At 38.6% G+C, this 26,044-nt stretch overlaps 2 protein-coding genes across 5 annotated transcripts; both read right to left on the reverse strand.

Annotated features, from left to right (window-relative positions):
* Positions 1-1,257: 1,257 nt before the first annotated feature.
* Positions 1,258-8,100, reverse strand: mrps2 (mitochondrial ribosomal protein S2). The gene is made up of 4 exons (XM_022676461.2): positions 7,976-8,100; positions 5,505-5,630; positions 4,568-4,697; positions 1,258-2,150 (listed from the first exon to the last, which is right to left on the reverse strand). The coding sequence occupies exons 1-4, from the start codon at positions 7,998-8,000 to the stop codon at positions 1,628-1,630; spliced, it is 804 nt and encodes a 267-aa protein (XP_022532182.2). The 5' UTR covers positions 8,001-8,100; the 3' UTR covers positions 1,258-1,627.
* Positions 8,101-8,970: 870 nt separating this feature from the next.
* ppp1r26 (protein phosphatase 1, regulatory subunit 26) lies at positions 8,971-25,983 on the reverse strand. Of its 4 annotated transcripts, none has more exons than XM_049466386.1 (5): positions 25,834-25,983; positions 19,967-23,535; positions 11,806-11,902; positions 9,720-9,799; positions 8,971-9,361 (listed from the first exon to the last, which is right to left on the reverse strand). In XM_049466386.1, the coding sequence occupies exons 2-4, from the start codon at positions 23,461-23,463 to the stop codon at positions 9,737-9,739; spliced, it is 3,657 nt and encodes a 1,218-aa protein (XP_049322343.1). In that variant the 5' UTR covers positions 23,464-23,535; positions 25,834-25,983; the 3' UTR covers positions 8,971-9,361; positions 9,720-9,736. The 4 variants fall into 4 exon arrangements, with proteins under 4 accessions (XP_049322343.1, XP_022532180.2, XP_022532181.2 ...); XM_022676459.2 differs by having other exon boundaries at positions 9,720-9,805; XM_022676460.2 differs by having other exon boundaries at positions 11,806-11,905.
* Positions 25,984-26,044: the final 61 nt, after the last annotated feature.

Raw genomic sequence — 26,044 nt, forward strand, 5'->3', positions numbered from 1 at the left:
GGAGCTGCAGAGTTATGTGTGGGATTAGAATATGAGCACTAGGAGATAAAAGAACCTTTACCTGTGAGTAGCTCACATCAGAACACGCAAATCTCTCTCTCTCACTCTCGCTGTGTCTCTTTCTCTGTCTCTCTCTCTCTCTCTGTGTCTCTCTCTGTCTCTCTCGCACGTGAACGCCTCCGCGTTTGACCTGCAGCACTGTGTTTAGCTGTTCTTAAAAATCATTTTAATTAAATAATAGTTCTATGCTTCTATGTTACAGTGTTATTTAACATAATTCTGATCATATTTCGCTCATTCATTTAGCAGACAAGCACCCTGATCTCTACAAAGAGCTGAGAAGTCGACAGGTTAGTGGAGTTAGTCAAGATACACTCTGTCTGTAGCTTTACTAAGATTTACTAGCGACTGCTAGTAAATCACGTTAACACGGAGGGGAGTGTGCAGGAGTTTTGTTTTGGACCCGTGGTTTTCTCTATTTCTCCATTATCCCATTGGCTGTGAAACATGAACTCAAGATGTTCACGTTTTCGCGTTTCCATCGCAAATCTGTGGTCAGGCACGTAGCCTGCTTGATCGTTACACTGAACATGGGCTTATTAAAAATGGTAAACGGTTGATTAATAAAACGGAGCAGTGAGTGTTAAAATGAACATAACATTGTAATGTTCTTCTGTCTCTTTATTTTCCTTATTCAGAACTTAACTTCTGCCCGCCCTTCAGGTTCACATAGTCAGGCTACCATTACCTCTGGTTTTAGTTTTTAGGAAGTGGAAGTAGATAATTATGTTATAGTTAAGGTTATAATAACGAAACTTGTTTTTTTGTTCAAATGTTTCATTTTAGAATAAAAACGTTTGCACCGATTGTTCAGTGTTCAATCCAGTTCAGTCAAAAATAAACATTTTATGTTCAGATATTTTTATTGTTTTTTTTTTCTTCCAAGTATCGTTTTGGTATCGAGAATCGTGATACTACAGTTGGTATCGGTATCGAAGTCAAAATTTTGGTATCGTGACAACCCTAATCTACAGTGTGAAACCAAAACTAAGCAGATTGAATGGATACAATATAATGAAAACGAACTGTGTTTCAGACTCTGGGCTGGAATTTTAGGCGCAACACACAGTTTATAATTGATCAACCCACTGTACCTCCCTTTAAATCCCCTTAATCCCAGTTTTTGATATTATTTCGCATTACACAGTATTTTGTGCATCCAGACACAAAAATCCACAAACAGATATTGGACAGTACTGGGTGCACAACTGATTTAATGAGAAACAAATAGTGGTAAGAAATGATAAACTGTTTTTTAATACTGCTTGTACCACTGCTGGTGTGTGGTGCAGCCATCTTGGATTTTGACCTCTGGGTTCAAGTTCAGATTTTTTTATTTGGAACTTGGAAATTTTAACACCCAAGTTCAAATGAAATGGAGCATAAGAACCCACCTTCTGATGATTTATTTTATGGACTTATTAGATCCACGTATACTGCATTACATATTATAGTAAGATATTCTATTTTTAATATAACAAAAACAATCTGTGGTTCGGACTCTGAGCTGGAATTTCAGATGTAACAACAAATGGTTTATAATTGATCAACCCCCTGCACCACCCGTTCAAATCCCCTTAATCAGCTCCATCTGTTTTCTCTTGCCCTTCGCCCTGTTGATAGTCATCTTAAACAGCCGGCAGTACAGTTCCATGGAGATTGGGGTGTCGTCGTTGCCAGGCACTGGGTACGTAACTAAGCTCGGGTTGCAGTTGGAGTCCACAACCCCGATGGTGGGGATGTTCATTTTGGCCGCATCTCGGAGACCTACGTGCGTCTGGAAGACGTTGTTAAGTGTGGACAGGAAGATGATGAGGTCGGGCAGGCGCACTCCCGCGCCGTACTGCACGGGGGCGTTGGTGAGCAGGCCGCCCTGCCAGTAGCGGGTGTGCGCGTACTCGCCACACCCCTGCGCAGTCCTCTCCACCAGGTGAGCGAACTGCCGCCTTCGGCTCACAAAGAGCACAATGCCCCCACGGTACGCCACATGCGCTGTGAAGTTCAGCGCCCTCTGCAGATGGTCCATAGTCTGATCCAGGTCAATGATGTCCACGTCAAGGCGGCTGCCAAACAGATACGGCTCCATCAACCTAGCAAGAGGAGAGAGCGAGAAAAATGATGAAAAAATTTTGGATGTGTGTGAAACAAAGTACTATAGAGAGATAATCAGAATTTTTCACAGGAGTGGTAAAGAAAACCAGACATGAGTTTATTTCATTACTCTAATCACACTCTAGATACAGAGGCAAGAAAAAGTATGTGAACCCTTTCAAAATCTACTAATAGTCATTATTCCTGGGTTCCTACAAATTATTCACTAAGTAATATCATTTAGTAATAATTATTCAGTACCTTCTATTTACTGTGTCCACTTCACGACTGAATAATTTGCAAGAACCAAGTAATTAGTAGGCACTGAGAAATTACTATTTAAATAAGATCCTGAATAAATAGTGTATACATAGAATAATTAGTACTGAAAGTTAAACAGGTATACAACTAAATTTGTATGTTTTAAATAATGAACACCTGTTAAATGCTTACGGAGAATTGAACTAATTATCATCTCCTATTATTATCAGTACTAATTATTCTATGTATACACTATTTATTCAGGATCTTACTTAAATAGTAATTTTTCAATGCCTACTAATTACTCGATTCCTGCAAATTTTTCAGTAAGTAGCAGAGCTTAGATCGGGCCCAAAAAATCCAGCCCTAACTGGCCGAGCCCGTGCATTTTCTGCCTGAAGTCAAAAGTATCGACAAATATACTGTATGTATATATATATATAAAAATGTGTTCATTAAGGACATAAGCATAACAAAGGCACTGCATCTGACCCGTGAGATTGTTTGAATTATGATGAAAATTATATATAATAATAATAAAATGCCTCTCTGGCCAGATTTTGTGTACATTCCTCCCGTCTCTGTCGCGCTCGGCGTGTCTTTAGTTTCCGCCCGTTCTCGTTTTTCCGCCAGTTCTTGGGCTCCCTCTCTCTTTATAAAGGCGTTTTTTTCCGGCCACATCCCATTTCGATTGGTCTGTGCATTTACTGCGCCGCAAAGCACGTAATCCGTAAACACAAGAAAAGTTCCGCTGCTTAAAATGAACACTGTCAGTATTAAATCCTTCTCAGTAGGTTTGGATAGTTTTATTGGTAGGTTAATCGGTTTGGGTCCGCATTGGACAACGTCTGGGTCCAGACCTGGACCGCGATCCGCCTATTAGTGACCCCTGTTCGACAGGATAATGCGAAAGTATCTGTATGTGAGCTGAAACTCTGCATAAGTTGGGTGCTGCAACAGGACAATGACCCTAAACAGTAAAACAAGCCCACAACAGAATGGCTTAAGAAAAACAAAATCCGCCTTTTGAAGTGGCTCTCGGATGCTATGGATCGAATTAACAACAGATGTACACTCGTAGAGTCTAACGAATATGATAGAGACAACACAATTCTGCAAGAAAGAAAGGGCTAAAATACCTCCTCGAACAATGTACAGGTTTTATCCACAGTCACAGAACGTGCCATTTTAAAATCACAATTTAATCACCAAGTCATAGAAAGGACTTAATAAGTAGTAGATATTAAGTTATTAGTAGGTACTCGGAAATTGGGCCGGGTCGGGATTTCCCACCGCCACGTCCCACCAGATGTAGGCTTCTGTTTTTTTAATGTAATTTTTATTTTATATAAAGCTATTGCGTGATAACCACAATATAGCAGAGTAACAAATCAAACTGTGTTTTAAAAAAGGTTGCACAAGTTAGAACGTTATAATCACGCAGCTCTGGCCTACACAAGCTCTATTTGGACAGGATGCGTTTCTAAGTGGACGTCAGTGAAAAAAAGCCTTTTTGCTGTTTTTTGTGTTTTTGAATGTAGGCTATAAGCTCAATATAAAAAGTTTGTTTGTTTAGAAAGAGTTTTATATTCTTAATATAATATTCCATGTTAAATTATGAGATTAGAGGAAAGTCATTTAGACATCTTTCTTGTAGCATAACTTACCGATGTTTAGGCTTGTGGATCATTGTTTGCATTGTTCACATTGTTTGTGTTTTAATCTTAGATCTGAACATTTTTCTTAAATAATAGGTCAGTGCTTCTTTAGTGTTGCAATGTTAATTAACATAATTCTTAAAAGATTTCGCTTATTCAAACAGGTCAAAAACGCTCTACTTACTAAAAAAAAAAAAAAAATGACGGGTTTAAATCCGACTCATACTGACAGTTTATGGGGTGGGTTGAGTCAGGCAGAATGTGCACAGGCTTGGCCGGGTCGGGCTGGATTGTTTTTGGGCCCTAGGCTCTACTACTCACTGAATAATTTGTAGGAACCATGTAATTAGTACGCACTGAGAAATTACTTTTTTTTAATTTGTTTTTTTAAATAAGATCCTGAATAACTAGCGTATACATAGAATAATTAGTACTGAAAGAAAAACAGATAAACAACTAAATAAGTATGTTTTAACAAAATAAACATCAATGCCCACCTGTGCCTGCAGCCTTTCTTATGTCCGAGGTGAACCCGGGCCTCAAACAGGTCCTTCATGGTGAACAGCTCGGACAGGTTGAAGAAGTCTGGCTGTGTCAGAGGAATCTTCAGGATCTTTTCATCCATTCCTGCACTCAGACACAAACACCAGACACAACAGCAGATGCAAGGCATAAGAGTCAGCACACATTAATTACATATCCAACTGCTGTGTTTTCATTTAGACTATACAGCTCTGAAAAAATTTAAGAGACCACTTTAAAATAATCAGTTTCTCTAATTTAACTGTTTATAGGTATATGTTTAAGTAAAACGAACATTGATGTTTTTTTAATATATAAACTATTAACGACATTTCTCCCAAATTCCAAATAAAAATATTGTAATTTAGAGCATTTATTTACAGAAAATGAGAAATGGTCAAAACAATGAAAAAGATGCAGCAAGTTCATATTTATAAAAAACAACAATACTAAATGTATATCTAAGGAAGAGTTCAGAATCAATAATTGGTATAATAACCCAGATTTTCTTGTTTCTTGGCATGTACTCCTCCACCAGTCTTACACACTGCTTTTGGATAACTTTATGGCACTACTGGTGCAAAAATTCAAGCAGTTTAGCTTGGTTTGGTGGCTTGTGACCATCTATCTTCCTCTTGATTACATTTCATAGGTTTGAAAGCACTGTACCTTTTTCATTTTTTTGTCAATTTCTCATTTTCTGCACATAAATTCTATGAATGACAATATTTGTATTTGTCAGTGATTTATAGAATAAAACCACAATGTCCATTTCCCTCAAATATATACCTATAAACAGCAAAATCAGTGGTCTCTTATTTTACCCCAGAGCTGTACACATACACACAATCAAATATTAGAAAACATTTTATATTGATGCTATTAAATATAAAAACTTCATAAAAATGTAACCTGCATCGTCGCTGCGCAGAGCAGCTGCGGGTTTGGCAGCTGCAGCAGAAGCAGCACTAGCGAATGAATGGCGACTGCACGAGTGCGCAGCTCCAGCCACTCCAGGGCTGCGGAGACTGTGAACCACTGATATGTTAAAACAAAAACAAGAGAATGCTGAATATGAGAGACAGAAGTAAAGCAAACAGGATGGAAGTGGGCTGTGCAAATAATACAATAACACCTAAATAATATAAATCCAGCCATCCCAATGTTTTTATTGAAATTTTAGGTGATCGACCAACACAAAGTAGCAACATTTTACAAAAAAAAAAAGTGTAAATTGCAAAAGTATTCATTCTTTACTCTAAAAACCCTAAAATAAAATACAGTGCAGTCAATTTCATTCACAAGGCACTTAATTAGTTAAGCGTCCAGCTGTGTTTAATTTAGTCTTAGTATAAATACAGCTGTTCTGTGTCGACCTCACACTAGTAAACAAACAGCATCATGAAGACCAAGGAACTCACCAGAAAGATCAGAGATAAAGTTGTGGAGAAGTTTAAAGCAGGGTTAGGTTATAAAAACATATCCCAAGTTTTAAGCATCCCAAGGAGCACTGTTTAATCAATCATCCAAAAACTGAAAAATTATTCTACAACGACAAACCTACCAAGACATGTCCATCTACTCAAACTGTCAGATCAAACAAGGATATAACTGGTCACAAAAGCAGCCAAAAGGCCTATGGTCACTCTGAAGGAGCTGCAGAAATCCACAACTCAGGTGGGAGAATCTGTTCACAAGACAACTACAAGTCGTTCCGTCCAGAAATCAGGCCTTTGTAAAAGAGTGGCAAGAAGAAAATCATTGTTGAAAGAAAGACATAAGTGTTGTTTGCAGTTTGCCACAAGCCATTTAGGGGACACAGCAAACATGTTGAAGAAGGTGTTGGGTCAGATGAGACCAGAGAACAGATGAGATCAGAGTTGAGATGGGAAGATGGATAGAGCTAAATACAAAGCAATCCTGGAATGCGCAAGGCTGGTAGAGACAAACCCCCAAAACTTGCAGCTGTAATTGCAGTAAAAGATGGCCCTACAAAGAATTGATATAGGGAGATAAATATTTATGCTTTCACACTTTTCAGATTTTTATTTGATCATTTTTTAAACCATGTATCATTTTCGTTCCACTTCACAGTTGTGCTACTTTGTGTTGGTCTATCACTCAATAAAATCCATTTAAGTTTGTGGTTGTAAGGTGATGATATTGTGAAGAAGTTAAGGGGATAAAAAACAATTACTTTTGCTAGGATAACACTACATACAAAACAATGTACTGTTTATTTGTAGGGATGCACAATGGTATCTGTATAGCCAGACACTTGTTTTTTTTTTCATTAGTTTAAATAAATGTATTTTTTTATTTTAACCAGTTATGGTTAAAGTTGTTAACAGTCTTTTGGAGGATCAGTTAGCTAAATAAATGTAAAACCAAAAAAAAAAATATATATATATATATATATATTTTTTTAGGAGAAACCTTTCATTGTATTGTTTGTGTACAGTGGGTTAAAAGCTATATGAAAGTTTACATGCAAGATATATTAATGTTGTATTTGTTTCTAACGTTATACTTGGTTGGGTTGTCTGTCTGTAAATTTTAAACATGTATATCACAGATATCTGCAGATATGTAACGGCCCAGAATTCCAATATCGGTGCATTCCTAAATGCATTTATTTTTAAAACACATTTTAAATATAATGTACATTTTAGATATCACTGTCTTACAACTTTTACACAGCACCACAATAAAAATAAGTATATACTGCAAAAAAATCCACAGGCAAAAACTAGACAAAAATATGTCGTCAATGTATACTGTTTGCAAATTAGGTAAGCAAAATGTTCTTAGTAAGATTCCTTTTTATTATTACACAACACAAGATTCAGAAACACTTGACTGGCGATATCTACGTAAAACTACTTAAAATAAGATGACAAGTTTTAGTAAGAATGACTAAGATCATTATTTCTAAAATACACAAAGCAATCTTACATTAACAACATTTACTAAGACAAAATGTATTATTTTTATGTATAATAATGTATAATTTATATAATTTCACTTGCTAAGATTCAGGGTATTTTGCTGTGTAATTTATTAGCGTTATAGTTATAGTACTACTACTACTACTACTACTACTACTACTACTATAATAATATATAACTTATGCTTCATGATATGCAACAACCAAAGAGATTAGAATTACTGTAGTAAAACTATTTAAATCACAATCTACTGAATATCAGCGTTACTATCAGATTTCTCAGCGGCTCGTAGTAACGGTATTTATAAAGCTGTATTTAAACAGTGCAGCCTCTTCGTTCGCTTTCTAATCCACTTTATAAAACGAGTCTAGAGCATTTATCTCGGCTTATTAAACTCATTTATACACAGAAACAAATCCATATACAACATTTCACCTTTCCCCAGTATCCTCGCAGCCATGCTCCCCGCTCCACTCGTCTCCTTCCTCCCAATGTTAAACCCTAGACTTATGGGTAATGTAGTTCATTAACAGCCTCTTCTCTTCTGATTTAAACTGGTGACGCGGAGCAAGTTGGACTACAAGAACCACACACACACGAGGAATCATTCAAAAACAACAAGCTTTATTTAGGTACCGGAGTCAGGACGTAAAAAATACTTACATTACGGGTCAAAAAAATTATAACAGCCCCATTTTTTTCTTTTTATTTCTTTTTTATATATTACTATTTGTGCCTTTCAAGCTGGAAATGGTACAATATCCAGTATACAAACTGTTGCAGTAAACGGCCAGGGATTTTAATGGAAACAAATGAAATACTATAAAATGAAAAAGAAATGAATACTATAAAAATAGTATTGTTAAAAAAAAAAAAAAAAAAAAAAAAATATATATATATATATATATATATATATATATATATATATATATATATATATATATATTATCATTTTATAATAAGTATTTTAATAGCACGTATATTGTAAAAAAATATTACATATTGTTTAAAAAAAGGGGCAAATTTTGAGCAAACAATTCATTGGTTAACAGCTTACAGCTGGTAAGTAGCAATGGAAATAAACTGAGCTTTTAGAAATGGATGTAAAAAAAAAAATTAAATTTAAAAAGTCTTTGCCTGTAGCGAAGAAGTACTGGAACAGATTGTGTTACTGCACTCTCTACTGCACGATTTACACACTTACACACAGCACTCAGTATCAGTTTCAGTAGTAAAGAGAAGAGTTAAAGGTCTGACAGGTGACGGGCAGTACTAAAATCATTGCAAAAATAAAAAATAGGGGTGTTCTAAATCTTTTGACCGGTAGTGTGTGTGTGTGTGTGTGTATATATATATATATATATATATATATATATATATATATATATATATATATATTCTTTTTTTGCTTTTTTTTTCCCTCACTACATGTCACTTAAAACATGAACAGTTCCGAAAGGTCATAATGGAAATATAACAACACATAATGAATATGAACTTACTTACTTCAACAGTTTTATAGTTAACAGCAGCTGTTTAGATAGAACTAACATTTTATGTAACACTAAATGTCTAAATATGGACAGAGGAACTGTTTTCTCTAGAATGGGAATATTTTTTATATTAGAAATAGAAAATTGCATGGTTTTGCTTTGACAGCAATTATTTTTGAAGTTACTTACTGTAAAAATGTACTTTTTAAAACTGAAAAGTTAATTCTCTGAACATTATAACTACAAACACACTCAAACAGCAGCAAACAGCATACATTGCACATTAAACTGAACATGTGCTGGTGTTACTCCTGGAGTTTCTCATCTCCTAAAACACAGTGATATAGTGATGAGCATTATTATCAGTAAGCATTGAAGGATTAATACACAAGAGGTGCTATAACATGAGATATAGGCACTGGTGTACTGCGGTTACTGGAGTTACAAAGATCAGTACACCAGTGTCTATATCTCATCTTAAGTATAATTTCTGTTTTCTGATAGCCACAGTCAAATCTAGTCAAGCCTAGCATCCCCTATTGTAAACTACAGAAGCACTTGCCAAGCATGCATTGTCTGATCAACTGATGAATCTCACGTCGAATGTCAATCAGGTTTTTAAAATAATTTATGCTAATCTGTTTCTTTAAATGAAACGTAAGATGAGGGCTGTGGAAGTGGCTCACCTGCGCACCAGCAAGGTTCACCTGGGTGAACTAAACACAAACTGCAGCTTCCTTTTTACTGCCTTCTTTGCTCGTTGATCCTGTAACTAACAGACACGCACACACTTAAACTGAGAACAAGAAGACCTAGAACTACTTCCACATTTCACTGTTCTTAAAAAAAGTCTCCCTCACTTCAAATAATTCAGAAATGTTCCCCATTTCAATTCATACCATTGTAGAATGTCACCCTCTATTCAGTTAATTCAATTTAAATTATGTTATTGTTGATTATGGCTTACAGCCAATGAAAACCCAAAAAACAGTGTCTCAGAAAATTTGAATGTTAAAACCAATTGGTACTTTTGGCAGTGTGGGCAGTGTGCCAAGTCCTGCTGGAAAATAAAATCTGCATCTTCATAAAAGTCGTCAGCAGAGGGAATCATGAAGTGCTGTAAGATTTTGTGTGAAAACAAGACTGCACTGACTTCGGACTTGATATAACACAGTGGATCAACACCAGCAGATGACATGTCTCTCCAAACCATCACTGATTGGTGGAAACTTCACACTAGACCTGAAGCAGCTTGGACTGTGTGTCTCTCCACTCTTCCTACAGACTCTGCTCCCTTGATTTACAAATGAAATTTGTAATCAATTTACTGATGATCAGTGATTGTTTGGAGAGACATGTCATCTGCTGGTGTTGGTCCACTGTGTTGCATCAAGTCAGTACAGTGTTTATGGCACATATAATACTTCACCATGATTGTCAAAATCTTTTATTATAGCTCATACAGTGAGGAAAATAAGTAATTGAAAACCTTGCACTTTGCAAGTTTACCCACTTAGAAATCATGGAGGGGTCTTTTTCATCTTAGGTGCATGTCCACTGTGAGAGATATAATAATAAAAAAAAAATACAAATAATTTATTTTTGTGTTACTGCTGAAAACAAGTATTTGAACACCTGTGAAAATGAATGTTAATATTTGGTGCATTATTACAGAGGTCAAACGTTTCCTGTAATTTTTCACAAGGTTTGCACATACTGCAGCAGGGATTATGGCCCATTCTTCCACACAGATCTTCTCCAGATTAGCCAGGTTTCTGTATTCTGTATTAGCCAGAATTTCTATAGGGTTTAGGTCTGGAGACTGGCTAGACCACTCCAGAACCTTGCTATGCTTCCTTAGTGTATTACTCACAGTAACATTGGAAACAGTGGTGCCAGCTCTCTTCAGGTCATAGGCCAGCTCCTCTTGTGTAGTTCTGGGCCTCAGACCAAGGGAGATTAACAGTCATGTTAATCCATGCTCTTCCATTTTCTAAAAATTGCTTGAACAGTTGATCTTTTTTGACCAAGCTGCTTGGCAATTGGCCCATAGCTCTTTCCAGCCTTGTGAAGGGGGGGTCTTTAAAAGTGTCTTTATGCAGCTAACAACCTCAAACAAGTCATTCTAATTTAGAATAATAACTGGAGTGGAGGTGAACTTTTTAGAGGCGGACGAACAGGTCTTTGAGGGCCAGAATTTTTGCTGATTGGCACGTGTTCAAATACTTATTTGCAGCAGTAACACACAAATAAATTATTAAAAAAAATAGATTATGTGTCTCACAGTGGACATGCACCTAAGATAAAAAAAAATGCAGACCCCTCGATGATTTCTAAGTGGGATAACTTGCAAAGTCCCAAGGTGTTCAAATGCTTATTTTCCTCACTGTATGTACTAACGACGACATATATGACATTTAATACAACACAAATATATAACTTCATAAAGAGTGTGTTCATAATGTCTTATATCTGTTCATAATATCATTGTACATGGTAACATGTAATGCATTAAACACCTGTCTTTATGTAGACATACTTGCATTTTGTAACATGTTAGGTATGTAGATATGAGTATACAGTATAAGAGTTATTGTAGGAGCTTATAAGGTATTATATATGCCATATTGTGTTATAAATGCATGAATTATGCATTAGGATACTGAATTCATAAGAAGTGTTAACTTTCAGGTGGACCATCACCAGAGGAGTCAGATTTTCAGAGAGACTGGATTTGTGTGTGTGTGTGTGTGTGTGTGTATATATGTATACCTGTCGAATGTGTTTGAATTTCTCTCTCCTCTGGTCTGTATCCAGGGCGATGTAGGGGCTGAGCATCTCACCTGGATCAATAGAGGTTGAGAAGACCCTACTGGTGCAACACACACACAAACACACACATATACAAAAACACTGTGAGGTCACTACTGGGTTTGTGAGTGGAGGAGCTTCAGTCAAATTCAGCTTGAGCTCTAGTTTTACAGACCTAAAACACTAAAACATCCTGACTGTCTTTTCTTTTCCCACACAGATTCAGCCTGGCTATGACTGAACACTGAACACCTGTGAAGATCTGTGTAAATCAAGCTGTGGTTAAATCCAGTGGGAGGAGAGCAGAACAGCTCCTGCATTGAGGAAAAAAAGCCTCCAGAGAAGATTGTCACTCTTGTCTTTCTAACACAGACTCTTCTTTCAGTCATTTCCCTCCCAAAACACTCCCGCTACACCTGCTCATTAACAGAGCAGCAGACCTAGGTGTGAATCACCTAACTGTCCTGGACACTGACCCCCACAATACACACACACTTAACCTGAGACCACACTGACCCAGTTCTCCAATTCATACTGCGCTGGATTGTTCTCTTCCATTCACAATGTCCTAAAATCTTACATCTACTACAGTTTTAAAATAGTTCAAGTCAAGACAAGTCAAGAGGCTTTCATTTTCGTTTCATCAGAGTATAACTAGACCAAAACAGTGCATTGTGAAACAAACAATACAATATACACAACATAAATGCAAACAAACTGTGCAAACCTGAAACTAAAACACTGTAATAAATAAATCAATTAAATACAGATAATATAATAACAGGCAGGACACTGTGTTAACAAGGATAAGATAAGGATAAGGTGTAGAGATATGCATCATGCTACTCCATACTCAATTTCATCTTATAGCATACACTATGTGAACACTGCAGTCATTGAGGTATAAACCAAAATTATATAGCAGAAAATATTGCTGACAGAACGAGAGTAAGTACAGACTGGGGGGATCAGTAGAAATGTGTGGTTGTCTGCGTGTGTGTGTTTTGTTATGTCTTTGTGTGTTGAGGAGTCTAACTGCCTGGAGGATAAAGCTGTTGCAGAGTGTGGCAGTGGTGGCTGGGATGCTCTGTTATCCTCTGCCAGACAGCACCATTTTACATTATTCTAGAATGCTCTGCATTCAGTTCTCCCAATTTACTGTTCCAATGTTCCTCTCTACAAAGTAAATAAAGAAAACTCAGCACAGAATCTGTTTCCCCAAAAGAACATTCAACAAAAGTACAAAAGTAGTGGTTTAAAGGCAATACCAGTTTTGGTCTAAAATTCCCATTCGGATGAGTCCAGAAAGAATTAAGCAAATGCAAAATAAGAACAGTTTCATTTTTTTTTATGCTAAGATACATAAAAAATAATCAGGATTAATCCACCAAATATTGATTTCTGAACTCTTAAAACTATATGAATATGAACTTGTTTTCTATGCATTATTTGAGGTCTGAAAGCTCTGCATCTTTTTGTTATGCCAGCCATTTCTAAATTTCTGCAAATAAATGCTATAAATGACAATATTTATATTTGGAATTTGGGAGAAATGTTGTATGTAGTTTATAGAATAAAACAACAATATTCATTTTACTCAAACATCTACCTAAATAGCAAAACCAGAGAAACTGATCAAGCGATATATATATATATATATATATATATATATATACACACACACACACACACACAGAGTACCAGTCAAAGTTTGGACATACCTTCTCAGTCAATGTTGTTTTTTTTATCTTCATTTCTTTATTTAATTTATCCTATTAAAGGCCGAGAAAACTCTTCCAGGTAAATCTACCTCATAAAGCCACTAAGAAAATATCAAAAGTGTGCAGACCTGTCCTCAAAGCTAAATGTGTCCACTTAAAAGAATCTACAGTATAAAACTTAATCTATATTTTCTCGCTGGTTTAACAATAATTCAACATGTGTTCCTGAATAGCTGTAATATAGTCTTCCATATTAAATTTGCAATGTATAAAATTATAAAAAGAATGAAAACACATTGAATCAGAAGAGGTGTGTCCAAATGATTGATAGGTACTGTATTAATGATGATGATATATTGTGATACTGTAAGCAAATTAAATTTTTTGATAAAACAAAGTATATAACATAAAAAAACATCATATTTATAAAATCTGAATAAAAGTGTACTTTTTATGTGACCAGAACAGTGGGATCTGAAGACACAGCACAACACTGCTAACTAATGGTAGAGTTTAAATACCAACACTAAATTATAAAATAAAAATAAAATGACACATTATTGCAAAACGTGTCAAACACAATAAAATACAAAATGTCTGATGGTCCCTATGCAGGACCCTGTCCATGTGGGTGTACAGATGGATGAATGGAGAAAAATAAACTGAGCATTGAGCATGTAAAATCAGTCAGACCACAGAGGCAGGTGTCACTCTTTATTACGGATTGTTTAATGATACAGAGAGGATCTGGTCTCTGAATGAACCAGGGGAGAGGGAAAAAGCTCCATTTTCTGAAAAACAGTGAAAACTGGCACAGCCCAGCTCGACAGCGAGACGCCAGTCTCTCCTTCACATCGGCGAAACCGAAATAAATAACGTTCTTCTCACGCAGGAAACTGATTTAGACAAATCAAACAGAAGGAACTATAGAAACAGATGGGGGGAGAAGGTCAGAGAGCAGAGTGAGAGAGAGAGAATGGTGGATGCAAATTTAGGTCTGAGAGTTTGGAGATTTGAGTCTCTAGAAGAGTCTGTAAACAGCTGAAGTAAGAGGATGTGAGCAGGCTTTCGTTCTGCATGCTGGTCAATCATCTGAACGACTCAGAATCAGTTAGAAAATATATATGCATATGTGGGTATATTTGTACAACTCGGTAATGACAATGTGTAAAGGAATACAAAGAGTCCATAACAAAATAAGAAAGAGAAAAACACAAAGAGAAACAAGGAAAAGAACAAAAGGTTCCACTTGAGAGAAACCTGAAGATAACGGTTCCTCTCGTGTGGATCTCAACAACTTTCAGTAATAATAATAAAAAAAATATTTACACAAACTCCAATAAAAAGATACAAAAAAAAGAGAAATGAAGGTAATTGTAGCGGAACAGCGGCTTTGAGAAAAACTCAGTCCACAAAATACTGAGTGTGACTACCCGCACAGTTTGTTTACCACCCCCACGACTTCTTCGACTGTATTTCATACAAGCTTGAGATATGCTTCAAGCTTCTGAAACAAGAAGTGCCTTCAGGGCCTTCAGGCTAATGCAGTGGTTCTCAAGAGCTCCTGAAGAACGTAATAAATACTTCATGAGTTCAATCATGTGTTAGAGCAGTGAAAAAGTGCACCACGGGACTGAGAGCGAAATCCATGGGACTAATGAATACCAATGTTGTCAAGCAAAAAAATGCATTTTTGCTCTTTTCCATTTAGTCATAATTCAGTTAAAACAGTTCTAGTACTAATATTGTGTCAAAGCCTTTGAACATGGATCCAAAAGAAATGCTCCAAAAAGTATGATTTCTGATGTATGGACCAATAGAAATGGCCACAAGATAATGATTTAAAATGTATGTATAATGGACAATCCAATAGTAATGCACAATTTTCTTTTAATAATGATGAATGGACCAATAGCAATGAAGATGATTTAATGATGAATTGATTTGAAATGCCTCAAAATGATGATTTATGACTGACTATACAGCAGATGTCTCTTAAAATAATTTATAATAAACAGACCAATAGAACTGGTCCGAAATGGAGAGTTTTGATGATTTAAGCACTAAAAATGCTCTGACATTACGATTTATTGGGAAGACCAACTGAAAAAGCTCCAGAATAACTTTTCTTTTCGATCTCCTGTAAAATTAATCTTTTTGCCAGACACTGAAGATATGCTGCTACAAGGCACGACAGGGAAGATGATCACAGACCAGTGAGGTTTCAGAACACAAGGTGTTAAAATGTACAGAGAGTCAAGAACAGTTTAAAAGAGGGCAGAATTTTACTACATATGAGGCTTCATAAAGGCTTACTCAAATAAGCCTTAGTCATCATAAAAGATGCACTGGTCAATGTATCCTTTATGATATAAATATCTATGTTTGCTTATGTCAGCTGGTATGAGAGGTTTATACTCTTTGTACACTTGTGTATGATGCATACATAAGCATTTTATGACAATTAACACACATCCGCTGGAATACTTGTTAGTCAACTGTGATGCATGTTTAAGTCCGTTTTCATAAAAGGTTCATTTAGTGCCAGTTAAAAAGTAATTTCACCCCATCAAAAGATAATGACAGCTAATGCTAGTTGGATTAAACCTTACAATACCCTAAATGTTGACATAGGTTTATGTTACTTGTATTGGGAGCTTTATGCATGCCATATTCATGATAACCGAATTAAACAATCATACATGGATTTAAAACTCTTGTTCCTACAGGTGCTACATAAAACTGTCAGAGCAAATGACACAGACCTACAGTAGTATATAGGCATTTATGAAAAATGTATGAAAACAACTGGCACTTTATGAATATTTATGTAGGTTCACAGGACAATTCACAAACGTGTAAACATTCATAAAGACAAGCAGTTGTTGCTATATATCCTTATTAATGCCTTGTAATGTAAGTTTATATCAATCATTATATAAGGTTTAGATTAGACTCTTGTAAAGGACACCTATATTAACCAACATAAACCTCCACAGCAATTTCAATGAAATATTGTTTGACCTACTGTTAGCGGTGAGCAGCACTTGCTGGGGGGAGATGACATCATGACAACAGACTAAACTTACACAGGCTTAAAAAAATACCTACTCCAACAGGTGCTTGTGTAGGCTGTTTACATAGATTTTCACAACAATTAACAAAAACCTGTAGGAATAAGTCTTTATTAATGACTGTGCAGTTTATTGTTATGAGTCATAAAGGCTTAATGAATATTATTTTACAGCAAAAAAAAAAAAAATAGTGTTCTTAACAGTAATTCTCCAATAGGAATGGCCTTCACTGTTTCTCTAATTGGAAAGATGTGACTTTTAGTTTAGGTGAATCTTCTATAACCTGTCACAATGGTTGCTAGGTTGAACAAGCTTTTTATAATATTGACTCCACATTGATTTCTTATTGTATTGAGTTTATATCATTTTTTAAGCATATCAGGGACATCATAAGTACTAAAAGAACACAGACCCAAATCTACATTTTAACACAGAGAACATACTTAGTCAGGTGTAATTAGATAAATTGCTATGTACTGTATATTTTAAATAAAAAAAGTCACCATTCTCAGTTCTGGAAGACGTTTAGACAAAGATTTTTAAGGATCCGTCACTACCAAACATGTATCTAGCTAAATATTTAAAGCAAATTTCTTTAAATATCGTGATATGTGATGTGAACTTTGGGCTACCGCTATTTTTAGTGGAAATCTAATTTATGCAAGTCTAATTGATGAGAGGCATGTTTGGTGTCCAAAAAAAATTGGCTTCCCCAGGCTAATGTTGCTACTATTACTTGGTTTCCCAGAAATTGATTAAGCCTTGCCTTGTACTATACAATAATTTGAATGGAGATTTTCTTTTAAAAGGAAAATGTAGTCTACAACTAGCCTTAATTCCTGTTTGGAAAAATGACTCCAGTATTTAAGTCAACTAATCTTTTCTTTTTTTGTAAATAAATGCTCACACACCTCACTTAGGTATTCATTTAGATGGCACTTACTACTTACTATGACCAATGATAATAAAAAAATATGCCTAACAACCTTATAAAAGCAAAAGAAGATTGAAGAAGTTGGAAATCAGCTGCTGTCTACAATGCTCAACCCTACAATTAGTATTGTAGCTTGTGTGCTAATCTAAAGAATTAAAGAAATAATTATTGTTATAATTTGAACACCAAGCATGTCTTGGCTGATCGCATTCATCTAAAGTAAGAGGACAATTGTACACACTTGTTTAAGTAGGGCTGCACGATATTGGGGGAAAAAAACTGACACTGCAATAAAATACAGGACCTTTTTACTAGATTTCGTCTACAATCTGTGATGGTCTTGGTATTTATTTAGATATCTGTTTCATTGTAAAAGGAATGCTGTGTATCCAATATAGGAGTAAAATAAATAATGTTAGAAGCCCAATCCCAGTTCAACCCTAGGCGCTACCCCTTGGCCATACCTCCCTGTTTTGAGCGTGCACGCCTAGGAGTTGGGTGTCCCGATTCTTATTAGGGGAGGGGTGTTAGGGGTATATGAAACTCACAAATTTAAGTATTTTCTTTGTTAAAAAAAAATTCATAACAAGAGCAAAAAAACTTGTAATTCATCCCAGTATCCTGTTCCACCTTAAATGGTGCAAGACAGTAGAGGCTGCAGCAAAAAAAAAAACTATTAAAAGCTAATTTCAGGTCTTCATTACAAAGAAACTAAAGAACGGAAAATAATAATCATCAATTGCTGCACCTCCTGCCCCCTAAAGTTAACTAGCTAACCAGAAGCTAGGTTGCTGAACTTCAGTGCTCCACAGCTATAGCTTTATCTGTATCGGGTGCTTGAAGGGTTGTCCCAATTCTTAGGGGGAGAATTTCCTTCTCTGTTACAAGGGGAATTGGGATTGGGCCATAATCCACCTGTAGTCATGCAAAATGAGACAATTCTGAATATTTTGTATCAAGTAAGTTATTGTGCTGCATGTGTGATTAATATCAGCAATGTGACATAGTATGTCCTGTGATGTGACAATAAATTGTGCATCCCTATATTAAAAGACAACTGTATCATTACAAATCCAGGAATTCTAAGATATTCTCTGTTATATAAAGCTACTCAGACTTAAAACAGTTGGCCATGTTTGGAAATAGTGCTTGAGTATGTATTAACCACTCTTCCTGCAAGATGCTTTGGAGCATTTTCGGAGAGTTCTCTGGCCCCAGTGCTAACTTCATCTGATTTGCCTCAGTGAACCCATCATCAAGCTTCTGAGCATGCTGAACTTAATCAGGTATGTCCAGGCAAGGGTGGTGCTAAACTGTGCGGAACTAGGAGATGCCTGCTGCATGCAAACAAGGCCTATGGACCTTCAGCCTAGTAAAGAAGATCAAGTTTAAGCACAATGCAGAGATGGAGGTGTGAGGGTCTAGAATGCCAATGAGATTTGACAGACACACAGAATGCATTGGAGCATTTCAGTTCTCAGTTAAAGATACTTGTGCACCAGAATAACTACTCTCAGTTCCTGAAAAGGCAAAAGTGTGTGTGTTGTATGTGCGCGTTACGGAAAGGCATTGTGAGTTTTCAATATCAAATTCTCTGGCTCTCAAAAGAGTAGTCTTTATGGTGACATCTTTAATTCTACAAATTATTCACCATTGCCTTCATGAAAAGCACTGCTGATTTTGTTCTCATCAATGCAAACGCTTGTGTTTTACACTACGATGAATGAAAAAAATAACAACATGTACCTGAAAGAGATATATATATAAAAAAAAATAAAAAAAACATGAACAAACAAAAAACCCACCTTGGATTAATTCATGACCATCACAGCTGATGCCAACAACACAGACCAGAAAAATCATAAAAACAAGATCAATCTCTTACTGACATCATGAGTGCATTTAAATATATTCAGAAATGTACAAACATATATATTTATAGATATACTTAAAAAAAAAAAAGAAGGAAAAACGGTAGAACACTCACAAGTCCTACACCACAATCCCTTAGATCCGTAATGTACAAAATATCCTCAAACAGTTGCAAAAGAATTCATAAAGAGAAAGGAGTTGGGCATACTGCAGTGTGTCCCACCCCTAACATATCCCCTAACGCAGGCTATAGAACCAAGGCACCCCCAGAGCTCTGATGGTACACCTCACCTGCAACACCACAGTGGACTGTAAGCTTCTGTTTAAACCAGTAAATCTGGATACAGTGGAAATCTTATCAAATAATCGAGTTAATAGAGCTGCTGATCTGCAGAATAAAGTGTGCTGTAGGTATAAGGAAACGTGTTGATCTGGATATGCTGGCTCTAAGATAAAAAATGAGAGAGACAGAAATGAGGGAGCGAGAGAAAAGAAAGAGAAGACCGCTTCTCTGTACTCACTGGCTGGATCGCTGTTGCTGCTGCTGTCTCTTATCTATCCTCTGCTGCTCTGCTGATCTCCTCTCCTCACCTGACTCTAGATCTGTCTCATCTATACACTTCTCATCCTCCTCCTCCTCCTCCTCTCTCCCTTCATTAGTTCTTTCCCTCTCCCTCTCTTCCTGCCTGTTTCTGAGCTGCAGGTGGTTGGTCTTGTGTGGCGAGAGTGGGATGACTGCGGCCTGGTCCCTCCGCAGCCGAACCACACTAGCAGTGATGCGCGGCGGCTGGGACAGTGCGGGGGGTAGGGATGCGCAGGACAAATGGGAGGGGTTAGTGGGCAGGTGGGGAGACAGGTGCCTGGAGTTGGGGGTGAGATTAGGGGGGTAAGGGTGAGGGACACTGGGGGTTAGACGAGGTGGTTGGTCCCAATGTTGCCTCTTTATTCGACTGTGCAGGTAAAATGAATCTGTCCTGCTTTCAGGGGTTAACAAGGGCAACCGGTCCCCCCTTGAAACCACAGGACTCTCTGAGGGGGAGCTGATGGGGGGTTTCACTGCAGGGGAGGGACACACGGCACTAATAACCTCTTTCAGAGGGATTCTGTTCCTGTTCTGAAGGCCACTCGGCTTGTCTCTAAAGTCCACCGAAGTGGGTTCCCTAATATCAGTCATACTGCAGTTCTCAGGCTTCATCAAGAAAAGGTTTTGGTGCTTGACTTGGCACTGAGTATCCCGTGGGCTGGTTAAGTTCACGGTAAACGGGTCTGAACTGGTTCCTTCACTGAAGGATGCCCGATCATTCCCAACATCAAAGCTGCCATTTCTCCTCTCATCTGAGGTCCTTGCCAATTGTCCATCAGTCCTCCAATTATCTCCAGGTGTGCAAAAAGTAGTTGGACGCTGGGCTGGTCGCTCGCCGGTCACTGAAGTGGTATTAGGAAGTCTCAGAACGCTTGCAGGTGTTACTGGCACCTCCTGGGGTCGCTCCCCCTTCTCCAGGAAAGCCCCAGAAAAAGCAGACTCTTCCACTTTCAGCTCATCTGCACAAACTTCCCTCTCTCTGATCCCAGAAATGGAAGAGCCAGCTTCCCCAAGTCCTCCCGCATCCTCTTCCTTAACAGACGCCACTTGCACCGTCGACACTTTTGCTTTCTCTGCAAGGAACCTACGGATCTCTTGCTCAATGCTGTCGTCGCTGTCCACTGAGCTGCTGTCTTCATCCACAGGGACACAAGGATGAAGGTCAGCTAACGTCTTGTTCCGTGCATCTTTATTGCAGTCCGTTTCTGTGTCATGTGTAGGAGCCTTAACAGTTTTACCACTCTGATGTGGCGGCTTCAGACCTTTAGGCTTAACACTTTTCAAGTCATGTCTTTGCTCTTTGCTGCTTTTGAGAGTGCACGGTTTTGTGGGTTTAGGGGCAAGAGTGCTTTTCTGCTCAGGGAAAAGTTTGTGTTTTTTGTCAGGAGTTTCTGCAAGTCCCTTACGTGCTTTAAGTTTCATGTCTCTCACTTTCTTCTTAACCCTTTTCTTTGTCTTAAGCAAATCTTTTATTGCTGCATCCAGATCTTCATCACTGTCCAAAGAACTGCTCTTATCGCTGCTGTAATTTTGTTCTGAACCAGGCAAAGGCCTCTGAGCATGTGGGAAAATCCTAGACCCACTGCTAGATCCTTTGTCCTTGGTTACAGATCCTTCTGGATGTCCATGAAGGGGAGAGATCTGTTTGGGCTTGGTGTGTTTTGAGGGGACTGGACTACACATATGTGACACCATATCAGTAGAACCATCACTCTGTGTAACTGGCATGGGCTGAGGCTCCTCCTTAAAGATACCATTGTCAGGTTGCCTTTTAACACTTCTGTTGTCTTCTTCCTTGAGTTTCCTTTTCCGTGAGAGTGACAGTCTCAGTGCTTTGCTCTGATCGTCCTCCGCTTTCTTCTTCTGTTTAGGAGCTGACGGTCCTTCTGGGCAAGCGACAGGTGCTGCTGCCGCTGATTGTGGCTGGTCATGCATCTTCGCCTTGAGCTCCAGAAACTTGCGGATCTCTTGCTCAATCCCATCCTCACTGTCCACAGAGCTCTCATCACTCTTTTCATCTGTCTGCAGGGGAGGCCCAGAGGGGAAGGGAGGTGGCACCTCGACCACAGAGGTCTTGGCAAGACTCATGTTAGGCTCGAAAGCTGCAGGCATGACCGTCTTAGAGATGTCCAAAATGGCTTCAGCACACATCAGCTCAGCTGTGGTGTTGACCGTGAGGGTGGAGTGGATCTGCTGATCGGCCACTGGCTCTTCAGCTTTTGCTGTGCAAATTGGATCTCCTCTGACCATTAGGCTGTGTACAGGTGACATGCTAAGAGAGTGGCCCACTGATGCTAGTAGCTTAGGTGAAGCACACTTTCCTTCCCTTTCAGCTGCTGCACCTTTCTTTTTGCTGCTGCTGCTCTTCTTTTTGGGCAAGATTTTAAATGGCAGAAGATCTGGGCGATCTGTGGGAAGGACAGGCAGTTTGCTGTGCTGTGTACCCATCACAGGACTTTGTTTAGGGTGAAGTTTGTGTGTGTCCTGCTTCTGCTTTTCTTGCTGGAAATGCCGAATGGCCTCCTCAATACCATCATCACTGCTGGAGTCCAGCTCCTCCTTCAGGTGTGAAGACCCCTCATAGCGTTCCTTCTGCTCCTGCTGAAATCTTTGAATGGCCTCTTCGATGCCGTCATCACTGCTGGAATCTAGTGATTCTTCTTCTTTAATATGGAGAGGAGGTGGGGTTCTGTCCACCCCAGGCACACAGGAAGAGGAGGCCTTTCTTACTCCAGAGAGAGGTTGAGCTTTTGTAAGCAAAGCTTTAGCTGCATCCATTTTTCTATTGGGGTTTTCTTTGCTTGGCTTCTTTTTTTTCTTTTTCTTTAAGATACACACATTTTGGACTCCTTTTGTACCTTTCTGGTCATGATTACTAGCAGTTAGCACCTTATTGCTGTTGGAATGTGTGAGCTGTTTGGGAGGTTCAGGCACAACAGACTCTCTGATTTGGGACACTTTGGGAGCCTGCAACGGACTCAACGGCGGCTCCTCTTTAGGCTGGGGGTCCCCTTTATCCTTTAGGTACTGCTGGATGGCCTCCTCAATCCCTCTATCCACAGAATCATCGCTGTCAGAACCCTCGCTAGAAAGCAATCCAGCTGCGTGAAGCTTAGGGCTGTCTGTAGTCATCCGTCTGGACCTCGACGACCCCTCTGACTGCCGAGGCTTGCTCTTGTTGCTGGCATGCCTGGCCAGGTCAAGGGTAGACTGGGTGCCAGCGCTGGCCTGCACATTGTCACTCATGTCGGAGGACTGTGTGCTGCGGAGGCTGTCAATAATCATCTGGACTTTGTGGGGGATAGGGGTTCCGCTGGCGGATGCGAAGTCGCTGTCTGAAGCGCTGTCATTAAAACAGAGAGGGAGGCTAAAGCTTTTACCGGACCTCCATTCCGAGTGAACTGCCACCACCGGAGGAACTGTCTTCAGGAACATTCTAGAACACCAGGGCAGAAAAGGGGATGGGCATGGGGGGGTTGGGGGCTACACTTCTGGGCTCCTCACATTCTGAAAAAGACAACAACAAAAAAGATACTTTTAGATAATTATCAATACAACATGTTCATCTGATTCTGTCAATGCATCATTGATCATTTTTGAAAGCACAAATATATAAATATTGTCTTAATCATAATTTAGTAATTTAAAGTTAAGCAGATGTTGGAAATTGTACAAATTGCACTGATTATCCGTATTTTAACAACTAGGTGAACTAAAGAACACTGATTATGTCATTATTTTGAAATTATTTCTCAAGACTTTGAGAGGTTATTATTAAATAGTTTGGCCTTACACAATAGCAATCTATTGTCCTAGAAATAATTGCAATAAATGATACGGCCAATTTACGACTATTGTATGCGTTTTTAAAATCGCATGATAACCCAATACCAATTGTGACAATATTGTGACAAACCTTGTCACTGTTATTAGGCAAATGTATGCTTTTGGATCCCCAAAATGGCTTATATTAGGTTCATTAAAGTGAAAGTCTGTACATTTTGGGGACTTAGCAACCTCTCGGGTGATGATGTGCAATTACATAGAGCATGTGGAAGAGTATGTTTAAATCAGATTAATGTTGTGATTAAATTCTCTATTGTTTGGTTCACTTTGTTCTGTGTAAAATAACGTTAATCAAAAACTCTCAAAAATGTAGAGAGCAATTAGATAAAAAAATAAATTAATAAAATGCGAGACCACACTGTTTTAAGAATGAAAAGGAGATTGAAAAGGACACGGATCCTCAGGAATAGTAGCTGCTTCTCTTAGTTTAAAGAAAGAAAGCTTAAAGACTGCTGCTTTAACTGCTTTCTTATTTTGAGAAAAATAGGTCAGTGTAATGTTAATTCGTTTAATTTTCTGACCTTTTGATTACTTGAGTGTAGAAGAAAGTAGTTTTTATCTATTTTTCCAATTTATTTTTTTTCCTCTCTGCTCCTTACAATCTGAATTTCAGGAAAGAAGAAAAAATATTTTCTTTACTTTCTGATTTTTATATTTTTGCAAGTTGGATACAATTGTATTAAATCTGAAAACTGAGAGAGGATTCCCCTTTTTTATTTTTCTTGAAATTCTGTTTGCGAAAGGCTTAACTGAAAAACTAGACAATTAATGAATTGGATAAAAAAAAAAACAATTTCCTCTTCATGCTACTAATTAGAAAAAAATGTATGATGTAAGTTTTATACCCAATTTTCTATTTTCAAATTTAACTTGATATGGCCAGAAAATTAAACTGTTAAACGTTACACTGACCGAAATAAGGGACATTTGAGTAAAACAATCATCAGAATCGTGATGTCACGCGTGCCCAATTAATACACCGTGCCCCACGCGCTCCGAGGAGCCGGACATGTGTATCGCGGGCGCCGGTGAAGCCCCGCCAACCAGTTTTGTTCTGAATCCAGTAACTGGAACCAGCATCACAATAATAACACTAACTCCATAGCGCTTATTCTGCAGAGGATCGTAGCCCGGTCACGAATAAAACCGTGTCAAACGCGTTTTAAATATGTTTACACTGAATTAATCTGCTTCAGGAGTGTGTGTAAAGTTATAATAGAACCAGTTTAGTTGCAAAATCTCACCTAACTCACTGATAAACCCGTATATATACACATATATGCTTCCGCTGCTGCTCGGCTCTGCTGGCCGGCTGTCTCCGAACGAGCCTTTAGCATCGGCTGCCCCCGCCCGGCTACAACCGCCGCCGTCGCCTCCACACACGAAAACAACAGACCCGCAGCGATAAACGCGCAAAATACGTTTAAAAACGCTCAAAACACACCGTGGCGACTCCACCGAAGCAAAACGCTGCGTTTTAGTCGGGGTTTCTTTAGTTGAATTCGCGGCAGTTACGGCAAGCTTAGCTTCCAGCGCCCCCTCACCGCGAGCCGCCGCCTGTCCTCGGCTGCTGCTCGCGGCTCAGGCTGCACCCTCCACCGGCGAGCGGGGCTAAGAGACACCGCAGAGCGAGCAGCTTCCGGCGGCCACCGGCCGGCCAGCCTCGGCGCTGTTTACGTTTCCAGCTCCGCGGAACACAAGCCGCTGTAAAGTTGAGGCGATTTACACACTATCATAAGCTGAATTAAATAAAAACGTGGACACGGGGCTAACCAGCGAGATGTAAAGCGAGGGGAGGCGAGGCGGATCTCTCCCCCCGCCTTCAGCTGGAAGTCTCGCCGGGCCTCTCTCTCCACTTCGAGCCGGCGAGTATTTTTCCCGGAGAGAAAAGCCCTTTGTATCTCGCCTCTCTGAGCGGTTATGAAACTAAACAGCGAAAACGGAGTAAAAACGACATACCTGCCTGCAGAGCGGAGAGCCGGGCGCTTCGCTGTTCAGAGATTTTAGTTCAGAAGAGTCCGTTTGCAAATTATTTCTTTAAAAGAGATCCAGTAGACCGCACGGCACGGGAGCGCGCAGACAGTGCACGTTCTCGCGAACCCCCTCTGCCTTCCTACTTACCTTGGAGAGCTCACTTAAAGCTACAGTACCCCAATAAACAACACGACTC

This window comes from Astyanax mexicanus, chromosome 17 (assembly GCF_023375975.1).
Source record: "Astyanax mexicanus isolate ESR-SI-001 chromosome 17, AstMex3_surface, whole genome shotgun sequence".
NCBI lineage: Eukaryota > Metazoa > Chordata > Actinopteri > Characiformes > Acestrorhamphidae > Astyanax > Astyanax mexicanus.